Source organism: Paroedura picta, chromosome 5 (assembly GCF_049243985.1).
Source record: "Paroedura picta isolate Pp20150507F chromosome 5, Ppicta_v3.0, whole genome shotgun sequence".
NCBI classification, from domain to species: domain Eukaryota; kingdom Metazoa; phylum Chordata; class Lepidosauria; order Squamata; family Gekkonidae; genus Paroedura; species Paroedura picta.
Window position 1 is genome coordinate 108,352,851 of NC_135373.1, and position 14,612 is coordinate 108,367,462.

Below are 14,612 nucleotides of genomic sequence, written 5' to 3' on the forward strand. Positions count from 1 at the left end.
CTAGGAAAATAGTATAGAACTTAGAAAGCAAAGGAGTCCTCATGGGCAGCTCACAACCTTGAGAAGGGAGAGCATGAATTACAAGCATGAATGATTTTAAAGCCACAAAGTAGTTGATCACCTTTAGTGATTAGAAATTAACCAGCTGGGATCCTGTGAGGTATCACAGGTAAAGGAAGAAGAATTTATAAATCCCCCTGCAAATCCCACTTCTACTATTTTCTAAGCTCTCAATGGCTTTTTTTACCTAATACTCACTCACTTTCAACATTCCAGCCCATCTGTAACATATTAGCTAATTTGCAAGTCACATTTCGACTGATCCCGCATGGAGGCATATAATGCACACCTCCTCCTGCTTGAAAATGAGCACTAGTAAACCAAGTGTTTTCATGTTTCCTGAGGGAGACCCCTCCCGTGTTATCTTGCCATCTCACCATGGCTGTTTGCCTCCCAATGAGGTGGCAGAGAAGCAGGAAGCATGGACAACCCAAAGTTTCCCCCCCCCCACTCCTTAGGTTGTCAATCGACACATTCTACCAAGCCCTTCACATAGGTGGTTTTGGGGACTCAAAGTTTCATCCTCCCCCCTGCCCGAGTCCCAAAATTATTTTTTTAAAGAAAATACACTTCCACGTTGCCATGGAGATACACCCTAACAGTAAAACTGTTTTTTAAAAAATGTTGCCCGATCCCGATATTACTGTGCACACTGGAGAGAACAATTTATTTGAACTGAGGGCAAATTTATTTGAACTGAGGGTTTTAGAGGTCTTCTAGCTAGGTGGACCATGCCATTTAAAAAAATTTTCAATCTGGAAATGGGGAAGGGAAGGCAGGTGCAAAGATGGGCACAACACTACCGAGAGTGTCACACGTTTCTCCCATCAGATGGACTTGCCCCTGTTTGCACCCCGATATGCCATGTGACAAGAAAGAGGAAACAGGATTTTGAGATTTCCCTTATTGCAGAGCAAACTGGACAAAAACTCACTCTGCACAGCCACAGGTTGCTGCTGACATCATGAGGAAGCAGCACTAAAATCTGCGAGCAATGAGAGGCTGTGCAGGAGCAAATTCCTCATGCGGAATCAGTCTGCCTTTGCATACCTGAGTAGTCTCCCACATACCTATATGGTATAGTGGTTAGAGCGCTGATCTTGGATCTGTAAAATCCAGGTTAAAATCCATATTTTCATACATTTCATATACAGGTCTCTCTATTTTATCTTAACCTACCTCACAGGATTGTTGTAAAGATAAAATAGAGGAGGAGTGAATTACGTACACCCTCCTTTACTTCTCTGGGCATCATTATTGCATGTCTTTCAGCTTCTGCATGGGGTCCAACTAGTTGACTATTTTGCCCAAATAAACTTCTGCAAACAAAATTTACAAATTCATTCATTCTTTTTTCTTATACATCAAGGTTTGTTGTGTTTTTTTCCCTCTGTGTTTGTCTTTTGAGCAATTCATGACTTATTCTCAGAAACAGGGCTATTAATGTTTGCTGCAAGGCTGCCAAGTACTCTGTGGCATATTTGAATAGGATTGCCATCTTTGAATCCATCTCGATAATAGTCATTTTTGCTGGCAGTGAAGTGTGCAAAGGAATAATCGAGTTTGACTTTTGATTCTGTTCTGGCTGCAGGCAGTTTTGGAAAGATTGGACGGGGAGCTGCAGGAAGCCAATCATAACCTGCAAACGTTGAGGCAGAACTTTTTAGAACTCACAGAGCTGAAACATCTCCTGAAGAAAACCCATGACTTCTTTGAGGTGATATAATCTTTGAATTAAGGTGCTCGTCCCCCCGGTGCTGTTATCGTTTGCAAATACCAAGCTTAGGGTCAAAGCAGACATGGTACCAGCTTTTGGAAGCCCTGAACAGACAGTGCCCAGGGCCCCTACATCTGCCCACCACCAGGGCCCTCCTCTCATCTTTTCTTCCTCCACATCAGCATGCCCTCCACCTGCCCAATCATCCTTCTTCCACTTGCAAGCCCTTCCACGGCACATGCTCAGTTCCTTGCCTAGCTACACACCCTTTGCATGACACCATGGGCCACAGTATATAGCTGCTGTTTAAATTGGGAGTTTCCCCAGTGTGCACTGCCCACATGCTCTTCCTCAATTATGCTGGGCACTGGTACAGACAGGTAGCACAGGAGGTGCCTGCCTTGGGGGTCAGCAGCATTGGGACTGACCAGAAGTCCTCAGCTCTGGCCAATGCCCCAGTGCAAAGTATGCCGACACCATGGTCTAAACTAAACCATGGATGAGGTTCCTCATGCTTTCTGAAAACAGAGCTTAGCTCTACATGTGGGGACTATACAGTTTCTCCTTTGGCCCAGAGAGGTTGATGTTTTTCTGTTCTCTGTCTCTAAGGAGAAAAAAAAATCAGCAAACCCGATGCATCATGGCTGGCCTAAGGGTGATGCTGTCCAGATGTTCCTCCTTTTTTTGCACCCAGAGACATGGGTGGGGAGAGACGTTGGGTACTCTCACAGCCCACAGCTTGCCACCTGCAGCCAGTATCCCCAAATACTTTTCTTCATGGAATGCTTACTTCGAAAACTGTGACTAGGAAGAATGTCCCACAGGGAGGGAATGGACAGTGGGGAAGTAACTATTGTTGTGGGAAGATTCGGCACTCTCTTCCCTTTTGCTGCTTATATAGGATCTACCACTGCTTTCTGGGTTTAAACCTCTGCTGTAATCAGCATATCTTGATTTCCAAGGATCTTGAGGCTCTGGATTAAGCCTGCAGCATGCAACTTTTTGCCATTTAGTCCTTTGAATAATTGATTTTGGGGAATTACCGCTGATTCCCCATACCACAGAGATCCGCTGTACTCTGTATATGACATTATACCCTGCTCTCCCCAAACTCGCAAAGCCCCCTCCCCAAATTGCATGAATTTTCTAACTCGCAGTAAGCAGCTTGGTTATCCCATATTTGCCCAACCACAATTTTCAGGGTTCCCTATGAAGGACATGAGATTATTAAACCAAGTTAACTCTCGTATCTCATACAGTCAAACCTTGCCTTAACAATACTAGAGCATCATTAACCATTTTCTGTACTGATGATTTTTCACCAGAACTGTTTTGTTTTGTCTTTTGTTTGTATCCTGTTTGTAATTCTTTTTTAGTCCCCCCCCCACCCACAATTTGTAAGAAGGAAGAAAAGCAGCCTTAAAAAAAATTAAAATGTCATTTTTGCTTTCAGACGGAAACTAATTTGCCTGATGACTTCTTCAACGAGGACACTTCTGGGCTGTTAGAATTAAGAAGTACTCCTGCAGCCGTGGCAGCAAAACTGGGGTTAGTAGAATTGGACTAGATTTGGTTTAATAAGGAATACTCCCCCTCCTCCCCCCCCCAGGGACATAATGCGTAATTCATTGAGGATTTCTCCTCCAAAGACTTCATTGAAATGGAAGGCTATTTGTTTCTGGCTAGGCCTAGAAATGGTTGGGTAGGCCATCTTTTGGTTACCTAGCAACCACAGCATTCTTAACTCTTTCTTTCCCTTCTGTGACAAAGGTTCTTAACCTTCCATCCACTACCATCCACCAAATATGCAAGGTCAACCTTACAGCCCAGGCACCCTGTGCCGTGAATTGAGACACCCTTTTTCTTTTTTAAACCGTAAAGTCTTTGACTGACCATACTGTACCTTACCTGAGAGGCATCCTTTCTGTACTGTATTGTTTCAAAGGCTGGATTGAGGAAGCCTTTGCTGCCAAGCTACCAACTCTCTTTGCTTGGTACATAGTTAAGAAAATATCTTAAATACGTTATATAACTTTAAAAAGTCTGAAATAAGTATGTTATCAACATATTCATCCCATATCTATTATTAATAACAAACCAGCTGTTCTCACTTCAATCACTGATTGCATCCCAAAGGTAGGCATAGGCATTCTTGATGATGATTCTTGAGGAGAGAACATGTGCTCTAACATTTGGCTGAATCACAGTGCCATCCTAAGCGGTATTTATACCCTTCCAGGCCCATTGACTGCAATGTTCTTAGAAGGCTCTAACTCTGCTTAGGATTACATTGCGAAACAGGAGTGCTTACTTGACATTACGTACATATGGGAGTTACGAAACGGAGGCAGTTCACTTGCTGATTCAAGGCTTGTGTGCTTGTGGGTGACAATTCAGTAATTAACGATGTGTAGGCAAATGTCAAATCAGCCTTGACAGCAAATGCATAACTAACCGTCATCTTTTATAAACTTAAAACGTCTAGTTTTATGTAAGCTCTAGAACATTATTATTTCTGTATGTTACCTTGTTTTGCAATCAAAAATGACATTTTCCAAATGCCCTACGGTGACAAAACCTATTACGAATATCAATTAAATAACACAGTACAATGCTAGCGACATTCCTGCCTGATGGAAGGAGGCCTGGTTGTTTCTCTTTGACCGTTTATGCACTGGAGGTTTCATGCTGGGATGCTGGCTGGAGTTTTAGTCGTGGCAGGTTGTTCCACCTCTTCCTGCACCCACACGGGGGGACATTTGGCCTGGTGCACCTCATCCACCCCCGATTTGTGCTTCTGCAGGGGAGCTGGGGCAGTGAAGTTCCCAGTGCATAAACGGTCTTTTTCTCTCATGGTGAGGAGGAACCCAAGCATATGAGTGTGTCCTTCTCACCCTCAAGAAGAAGGAGCCTTTATGGTTAGTCCAGTGTCCTGCTCTGTCCTTAGAAATGGCAGTAAATTAACTAGGAGCAGGGCAATTCTCTGCTGGAGTACCTGGGAAGAGGCTGGAGTACCTGGGAAGAGGGGCTCTCCTTAGTAAGACATGGTGCGATTCCATGAAGAACCCTACAAAATCTGTTTGTTTAGACAGGAGTTACTCTCCATAGGATAGCCCTGTCATTACATCTTAATCCTTAGTGCCCTAGGGGAAGCTGCAATTTATCCATCTTGTTTGTGCTATGCAGATTCATAGCCGGAGTGATCAAAAGAGAAAGGCTGGGCCCCTTTGAACGTTTGCTGTGGAGGGCCTGTCGAGGGAACATCTACCTGCGGTTCAGTGAGATGGACACTACCTTGCAAGACCCGGTCACAGTAGGTGTACACGAGACTTTCGTTTTATTGCCTCTAGTTTTATGGTATTCAATTGGTATGCATTGCCTGTAAATTTATACCGTGCTGCTTGGCAATGACTACTGCAACATTCTATTTAGTTTGCATTTCTTTCTCTCAGCAAGAAGAGATGAAAAAGAACGTCTTCATTATCTTCTATCAAGGGGAGCAGCTCAAACAGAAAATCAGGAAGATTTGTGAAGGGTAAAGAAAGCCCCACACTCTACTGAGAAAACAGCAGGCTGTGTGTGTGTCTGCAGGGATGAGTGGCCAAAAGAACCCGGAAAAGAATTAAGAGTTCTATGCAGATATTCATTTGGGAAGGAATTGTAGCTCAGTGGAAGAGCCTCTGCTTTGCATGGGTCAATGCCCAGTTAAAAAGACCAGGCTGAAGGTGAAATGAAAGGTCTCTGCCTAAGAAACTAGAGAGCCGCAGCTAGTCTGACCAGACAATACGTACCTTTATGGGCTGATGGGCTGGTTCAGTGTAGGACAGCATTTAGTATAAGACAATATGGTGGGGCCAGCTCGGTGTATTCGTTAAGACTGGCAGACTCTAATCTGGAGAGCTGGGTTTGATTTCCTGCTCCTCCAAATGCTAATCAGCTGGGGGACCTTGGGCCAGTCGCAGTCCTGTTAAAGCTGTTCTCAGAGAACTGTTCTGTCAGAGCTCCCTCAGCCCCACCTACCTCACAGAGTGCCTGCTGTGTGGAGAAGAAGGGAAGGAGATTGTAAGCCACTTTGTGATTACTTCGGGTCCTGAAAAGCAGGGGACAAAAATCAACTTCCATAAATAGCTAATGTGTGCCTTTCCATATATGCCTGCCCTGACCTTGCCTGAGGTTTCTGTGTGGGAGTATGTAACCTAACTGGAGGGAGCCAGCCAGGTGTAGCGATTAGGAGTGCGGATTTCTAATCTGGTGAGCCGGATTTGATTCCCCGCTCCCCCACATGCAGCCATCTGGGTGACCTTGGGCTCACCATGGCACAGTTCTGACTGAGCAGGGATATCAGGGCTCTCTCAGCCTCACCTCCCTCACAGGGTGTCTGTTCTGGGGAGAGGAAATGGAAGGTGATTGTAAGCCACTTTGAAACTCCTTCAGGTAGAGAAAAGCGGCATATAAGAACCAACTCTCCTTCTTCTTAAGTAATATCAGGGCTCTTCAGCCTCACTCACCTCACAGGATGTCTGCTGTGGGGAGAGGAAAGGGAAGGCGAATGTAAGCCACTTTGAGACTCCTTCGGGTAGAGAAAAGCAGCACATAAGAACCAACTCTTCTTCAAAAATTATTATAGATGGCACGTTATATAGAACAAGCAAAACTATATATATTTCTCCACAACATAATCTTCGCAATAGTCCTTACTTCAGACATTTTAACTTCTAAACATTGTGATTAGTCTAACCACTATATTAGTAATTTTCATGCAATGTGCCCATACCTTTGAATGCAATGGTGCTTAATTTTTCATGTTGGACTGCCAATTTGTCAATTGGTCACAAATTCACATGCAGATTTATTAAAAAGAGAAGGTGGTGTAAAAGTGTTGGGCATTTCCACCTTCTCCTGCTCTCTCTCGTTCTCTCTCTGGTGTGACTGCTCAGATGCTGATGTGCAGGTTGGAGCAGAGTAATCAATGTGAAGGCTCCCTCCTGAATTTCCCTCCCTCCAGCTTTCCTAGATGTATGTGTCATTAGGGTAAAGTGACATTTTGTATGCAAAAGGACTGTTAGGAGATCAAAGCTGCACTGCTGCAGTAACGTGGGGCGGGGGGGGGGGGGAGTGTGAAATCTGTGGACTACAGTAAGGAAGAATAATCTTTCAAGCATGATTAAAAATTCCAATTTGAGCATGGGCTAAGAACTCTGAAGCATATGAAACTGAAATAATAATGAGGAAGAGCTAGGAAGCTTTCAAACGAGATGATTTCATTGGAGCTCCCATTTCAGAGTTGGAACTGGAGGGAAGGAGGTGATTATGATTCAAAAGTGCTTCCGCCTGAGACGAAGGAGGCAGAGTCACGGTATGACTGATTACCTTCCCTTTGCGTGGACGGTCACGCCTATGCAAGGGCTGCCTTGTGGTTTGGGATTACCTGTGTTTAGCTTGGCAAATGATGGTGAGTTCAAGTCTAATGGGGCAAAACCCAGAAGATATCGGGGGACATTACGGCCCCGATAGTCTAATCATTAGTCACTCAGTTTGAACTGCTTAATTCCTATTTAAGAGAGAGCAGCTAGTCATCAAGGACATGTCGAGCCAGTGTGATATGGACTAGGACCAGGGAGACCCAGGTTCACATTTCCACTGAGCACTGGGTGACCTTGGACAAGGTGACTGTCTCTCAACCTAACCTTTACCCCACAGTGTTGTTGGGAGGACAGAATGGAAGGGGGAAGAACCATGTACACAGAACCGAGCTCCTAGAAAGAAGGATAGAGTAAAAATGAGTAGGCTTCCTTGGGAGGTGGTAGGTTCTCCATCTTTGGGAATTTTTAAACAGAGGCTGGATAGCCATCTGATGGAGAGGTTGTGAAGATTCAAGGGAGTGGCACGTTACAGTGTCAGAGATAGGGTTGTGGGTGTCCTGCATGGTGCAGGGGGTTGGACTAGATGACCCAGGAGTTCCCTTCCAACTCTATGATTCTACAAACCCATCATTGTGCAGGTCTCCCCCACATTGCTGGGTGAAGATGTCACATCCAGGTCACATTGGAAGTGACTGGACATGTTGCTGCTACATCAGCTTAGCCTATCTCTTGCTCCTCATAAGTCCCCCCATTCCCCTACTATAGCCTGGAGGATAGTTGTAAATCTAGGAGATCCCCGGGCCCCACCTGGAGATTGGCAACCACAGGTAGACCCCCTGTATCATTAAATGGATCTCAGGGGATCTCTGTGCAAACCAGGGGAAACACTGCATTTGGGAGCAATGCTTTAGTGGGGATGGTGGGGAAATCTCACCTGCTAACCCAGATAGTGGATGGCTCATTCTGGGCACAGCTCTGTTGGGCCACCACCAGCCTATTAAACTAGCTTCTAGAGGCTATATCCCATTTTAAGAAACTTGAAGCCTTTTTCCTCAGCTTGGGATAATACCTGGGAGGCTGCAGTGGCCTAAGACCAACTTTCTACTGCTGTTTCCTTTCTCTTTGTAATTAATATGGTGATTGCAGGAAGAGTGACATGGCAAATAGCTAGCTGTATTTTTGTTGTTGTTGTTGTTGCTGCAATAAAGGCATGATATGATGGTGCTGTGAAGACCTGGTAGCTTGGTAGAAGAATCTACTAACCACATACTAGCATGGACCATCAGAATCTTCTTGCTTTACTGAAGAACTACGGCTGCTATTTTTCTTTCAGGAGCAGGAAATACCCTCCTTTCAGCTCTCATGGACCGTTTATGCACTGGGAACTTCAGTGCCCCAGCTCCCATGCAGGAGCACAAATTGGAGGCGGATGAGGTGCCCCAGGCCAAGTGTTCCCCCATGTGTGTGCAGGAAGAGGTGGGGCAACCTGCTATGACTAAAACTCCAACCTGCAGCCTGGCATGAAACCTCCAGTGCATAAACGGTCCTGTTCAACTATCATAGGGTTTTTACCATAGAGTTGCCAGTAGTTCCTAGAGTGGTGTGGTGTTACTTCCGAGTTCTCCCTGGAAGTGACATGATGGTTTTCTGATACTGTCCCTCCATGTCCCTGCGTCCTGCTAGTTGCCAGGCCATGTTAGGCAAACCCATGTGGAACAAATACCTTTGTACACAATGGCAACTATTTCTTTGTGTTTTTTCTCCACTAGATTCCGTGCCACAGTGTATCCTTGCCCTGAGTCTGCAGCAGAACGGCGAGAAATGGCTGATGGTGTGAATACAAGGATTGAGGATCTAAACACAGTAGGTGGCTTGGCCTTGATCTTTAGCATTCTATTTGCTCACTTAAGGTGGGATACTTCCAGTTAGGGATGGCAGCCTCTAGGTAGGACCTGGGCATTCCCTGGAATTACATATCCTTACTACATACATCAGTTCCCCTGCAGAAATTGGTGCTTCGGAGGGCGAGCTCTATAGCTCCTTAGGCTCCATCGTCAAATCACCAAGTATATCCCAACCTGGATCTGGCAACCCTGCTCCCCAACCCCCTACTGGTGGCTGGGGGGGGCACCTGAAAACCCTACTTCCAGTCAATTGTGGCCCTGGCCCACCAAAATTCAGCTGATTGGTGAACATTAACTTGGATGAAAGGAAGGCACAGTTGTCATAGGGAGAATTTTTTTAAAAATAAGGCCTTGTAGACTTTCAGGAAGTTGTGGCCATAGAGTTCCTGGCCATTCATAGTATTATCCAGCATTGATAATGGTAGCTCTAGCAATACCCATAACCTCTATGGTAAATAGGTGTTGTTAACCCTATATTGTAGAAGGGAGGGTGTGGCTTGGTGAGATCATCTTGTTAATTTATAGTAGAAGGTTTGCACTGGGGACATCCTGGACTATGCTAAAGGAGCCCTTAGGTGGAAAGTTGATAGATCGTCTGAAAAAAGACGGGAAGTGAAGATGGTGTCATTAAAAAGAGTTAGTGCAGAAAATGGTGATTGTCAAAGTGTTAGTGACCACCTCTGAACAAACTGTGAGATGAACTCAAGCAACCCAATGACTATATGGGCCAGCCAATCAGAAGTGTGCACATCTTCCATGGGACAGATTGAAAATGTGGGCATGTTCTGAAGATAGCTTGACTGCGAGCAATAGTTGATATCACTAAAAACAGTTGATTTGTTTAGCCATCCAGTAAAATGCAACAGAAACCATGAAGATTTAAAATTATTTCCTTCCAGGTCATCACCCAAACAGAGTCCCTCCGTCGAGAGCTGTTACAGCAGGCTTTTACAAACCTGTGGACCTGGGATATCAAGGTGAAGAAAATGAAGGCCATCTACCACATTCTCAACTCCTGTAACATTGATGTCACCCAGCAGTGTGTGATTGCCGAGATCTGGTTCCCCGTGGCAGACGCTGGTCGGATAAAAAAGGCTCTAAACCAAGGAATGGTAAGGTGCTACATCTGGAACTCCTTGTTTCCTTTTTTAAAAGATTTATTTTTGCTTTGGATGGATGAACAGTCACTAAGCCCAAATTTCCAGAATTCCTGTAAGTTAATGACAACATGAATTGGGTCTGCCTACTTTGGGATTTGATTGTGTAGGCTCCATGCCAACCCAATGCCCATGTGTGGATGTCCAGGAGACTCAAAAGTGGACTAACTGGGCAGGATGGAGTGGACACAATCCTTCAATTTCCTATCCTGTGTGGCCATGTTTGAACCAGCCTTTTACAATTATTCCTACACAGTAGAAAGCCCATATAACAAGAAAAAGAAAACAAAGGAAACAGCTGCTGTCCGCTGGATGACATGTAATTGCGGGAGCTTTATAAAAGAAATCCATGAACCTCGGACCGTGCCAGGCATCAAACAAATAATCTATAGACTTCGGTAGCAGCAGCTGCTTTCATTTCTATTTTCTTTTTGCCATTACCATTTTACAGCTGTTTGACCCACGCTTTGCTAGATACAGAATACATTATATTGCAACCAGTCCACCATATAAGCTGCTGCTTTTGATACATAAGCAGGCATGCTGAGAATTTTTCAGCAACCTTGCTTGCCAGTTGATCATGCCTGGTTTGAATCCCTTTGATTACACATAAAACAAGATCCTGATCAGATCCACATTCCCTGGTGAAGTTAGATCCATGCAACAGCTTAGCACCTGTGCAGGATCTGCATGGTCACTGCAGCCTGTAGCTGCTTTTGCCCAGTCCAACTACTAGATTACTTTATTTAAATATGAGAAAGCATTTTCTGAATATAAGGAAGGAATCTCAGGAGTTGCAGTTTACTGAGTACATTTGAGATGCCTTTCATATTCCCAGGATTCTTTGGTCGATTCTATGGTTGTCAAAATGGTGCTAGACCAGTTTTTAGACTGTGGTGTAACTACAGCCCTAGTTACCAGAATCTGATTACAGGAACGTAGTGGCTCTACGATCAATCCTATCCTGACAGCTGTCCAGACCAAGATGGCGCCTCCTACCTTTAACAGAACCAATAAGTTCACTGCGGGTTTCCAGGCAATTGTAGATGCCTATGGTGTGGGAACTTACAGAGAGATCAACCCAGGTAAATGGGGCATTTAATTTTTATTGTTTTCTACTAGCCTGAAAGCCTGTTGCATCCAGGAATGCAATGGGCACTAGACCTACCATGGTAGTTCATGGCGGGGCTGACACTCGGCAGGTGGGCAGAGGACGTGTGGGGTTGAGCAGGGCGTTGCACTGCCAGCTGGGGCAACAGCCCCACAGCTGGTCGGGCTGGCATGTGGTGGCTGAGGCAGTAGCCCTGCTGCTGGGTGGGGCGACGGCTGCACTGCCAGTAGGCCTGCCATGGCTGCTGGCAGCCGGGTTGATCGGCAGCAAAGGCATGTCACCGTGGTAGCGCCCTCCTCGTCAGTCAGGCAGCTTCTGGCCGCGCGGCTGGCTGAGCACCTCACAGCCGGCTTTTGGGGTTGGGTGCTCCATGGGCTGGCCCAATCCGGGTGCACCCAGCTTTGCTGGGCGCGCCCAGATTGGCCCGTGAAGAAGGCAGAAGCGCAGGCCAGATACCCGGACATGTCCCAGACAGTGGTCTGTCCACAGTGGATTTTCAGAAATGTTAGAGCCACCAATGGTTAGGATTTTGAAGATTTTGGTTGATGGGACCTCTTTTCTTGTTGATTGTTGTTGCTTCAGACTGGGCACTTGTCTGAAGTATGCATCAGCATCTGGGTTTAGGTAAATTGAATGAGGCATCGGAAGAAAAGAAGGCAGCATGGATCCACAATTGTGATCCCACCCTTCTTCAAGAGGTTTAGGGACAACATACATGATACCCTGTTTATGGAGACTGTCCCTGACAATTTTGCTCACCTGAGCTAGGCCTTCTGCAGGTGGGCAAGATCAACCACTTCCTGTCCACGCCTTCTTTGTAGCTGTCCCCATTCTATGGGGAGGCCTGCCTCAGGAGGTCAGAAAGGCTCCCACACCCCTGGAATTCTGCAAACAGAATTGTTCAGGAGAGCATTTTTGTAAAGGAAACAGGGCCATATCACAATACATTGGCCCAGGGAAACACACTGTGTTTCTACTGCTGCAATGCTGCATTCTGAATTTTGAAATGCCATAATTAATACTTATGCTTTATTCAGATGACAGCGCCAGTTCAAATTTCTATAATTCCTAGTCCTATTGCATTGCTCATTAAATGCATATCATCCTATTAAATGCATTAATTTACATAGTGTGAGCCACTTTGCATCTCAGGGAGAATGGTGACCTATAAATAGTCTCCATCAGTCAATAAATAGTTACTCTGTGTGTTGTATTCTCTTCCTGAAGGGAAATCATTGCTCAGTACAATTCAGTTCACAGAGGACAAATCTGTATCTAGAATTGATTTCTGGTGCAAAAAAAAAAAAAACATGCTTCTTAAGATACCTTGTATGGAAAGCAAACTTGATAAAATTGCATTCCTTTACGTCTAAAGGTGCTCGTGGCAACTCTGTATAACAGCACCATCTACCGATCTTAGTTGAGATCACAATTTAAAATCCTCTTCCTATGAGTCACCTACATCTCCTTCTCCTTCTCCTTCTCCTTCTCCTTCTCCTTCTCCTTCTCCTTCTCCTTCTCCTTCTCCTTCTCCTTCTTCTTCTTCTAGAATGCTTTACTAAACTGGAGAAGAAGAGCCCCTTTCCTTCTTACACTTGCAAAGACCTATTAAATAGATTTATTTCTGAGGGCACTGGGTAAAGGTCAAATTGGTTCCTTCAGGAGGGTTTTGGTGCGGCTCATAGTGGCTCACTGTTTTCTGAACTAGGCAAGTCCGTTCCTGACTCAGCCAAAAATTCAGAATGTTTGCATCATCACAACATGGTGCAGTAGACACCTAGCATGCTCAAGGGGTAGAAGTCTGCTGTATCCAACCTGGATGTTTGCTTTTATGCAGATAGTTATAATTATGCTTTAAGAACCAACTTCAATTTTGGGCAGAATATTTTTAAAGTTTCCCCCCTTTCCACAGCTCCGTATACTATAATCACATTCCCATTTCTGTTTGCGGTGATGTTTGGTGATTGTGGACACGGCACCATTATGCTGGCTTTTGCACTCTGGATGATCATGAATGAAAAATCTCTCCTAGCCCAGAAAAACAATAGTGAGGTGAGTATCAAGCATTGTTCCAGGACTGGTGAACTAATTCCTTTCAAGACTGGGTGGGAGGAAAAACACGAAGAGCTGCCTTTCCGGACACTGCCATGCTTCATGTACAATTCTGGTTATTCCTTGGATGTGTTGGTTGTCTTTCTGTGCAGATCTGGAATACCTTTTTCGGCGGTCGCTACATAATCCTGCTCATGAGCATTTTCTCAATCTACACCGGCTTCATCTACAATGACTGCTTCTCCAAGTCTTTCAACATATTTGGGTCTTCCTGGCACGTCACCCCCATGTTCAATAAAACATGGACGTAAGTGGTAAAGTGGTTCTTTGCTAGACAAGATTCAAATGAGTAGCCATGTTGGTCTGAAGTAGCACAATAAAATCACAATCCAGTAGCACCTTTAAGGCCAACAAAGATTTATTCAAGGTGTGAGCTTTCGAGTGCTTGCACTTGAAAGCTCACACCTTGAATAAATCTTTGTTGGTCTTAAAGGTGCTATTGGACTCTGATTACTTTGTTAGACAAGATACTCAAAATATGTGGCTAACTCATAAAGTAGCAGTCATCATCTCAGGCTCCCCTGAGGATTCCACTTTACGGAACTGGCCTCTTGTTTTGGCATCAAAATATGCCACATTTCCCTTCCCCAGCCTGATCGTGGTGGCCCATTATATGGTGCGCAAGCAGAGAAACACAAAACATCGTTATGTCGGGATACCACATAGGTTCTGCTGGATATTATTGAATGGGGGGGAGGGCTGTGTGGTTGCCACTTTTAGCACAAGCCTTTGGTCTTGGAGAAAGAAAGGGAAGGATGGAGTTAGTAGAACAGAAGAAATTGTTGCATATCAGCAAAATAGATGGAGATTGAAAGGAGGTTTCAAAGACAACCATCCAAAAATTGATGGTTGCATTGCTGTGACATGGTTAGAAGTTGTTTGTGTTGGAAAAACCGAATAAAGGTTCTAGGCTTATAGGATATTAGCCCCCCCCCCCCGCCGCCCGGGGAACAGGGATGCAGTTGGTATCCAAAGTGAAGTAGTTAAAAGTAGTGTGTAAGAACAGGTAGATAGAGTTTGTATTTGGTAACCTAAGGAAACAAACATCTCAAACACCACCCAAGCCCTTGCTAGGGTTGCCAGCTGTTCAGTCTTGAACTGGCCAATCCGGCATTTTCCCCTTCTGTCCAGTAAATAATACTGGACCTATAGATGCCAAGTATTTCCTAAGAAAGCTTGCAACCACAC

At 44.9% G+C, this 14,612-nt stretch overlaps 1 protein-coding gene across 2 annotated transcripts in view; it reads left to right on the forward strand.

Annotated features, from left to right (window-relative positions):
• The window catches only part of ATP6V0A4 (ATPase H+ transporting V0 subunit a4), a 41,890-nt gene that overhangs the window by 6,251 nt on the left and 21,027 nt on the right, over window positions 1-14,612 (forward strand). For both annotated transcript variants that reach the window (XM_077339802.1, XM_077339804.1), the window contains exons 5-13: window positions 1,652-1,777; window positions 3,231-3,325; window positions 4,964-5,090; window positions 5,230-5,312; window positions 8,910-9,003; window positions 9,944-10,156; window positions 11,136-11,286; window positions 13,225-13,364; window positions 13,517-13,671. In XM_077339802.1, the coding sequence (XP_077195917.1) occupies window positions 1,652-1,777; window positions 3,231-3,325; window positions 4,964-5,090; window positions 5,230-5,312; window positions 8,910-9,003; window positions 9,944-10,156; window positions 11,136-11,286; window positions 13,225-13,364; window positions 13,517-13,671 (1,184 nt within the window). The remainder of the gene's footprint in view (window positions 1-1,651; window positions 1,778-3,230; window positions 3,326-4,963; window positions 5,091-5,229; window positions 5,313-8,909; window positions 9,004-9,943; window positions 10,157-11,135; window positions 11,287-13,224; window positions 13,365-13,516; window positions 13,672-14,612) is intronic.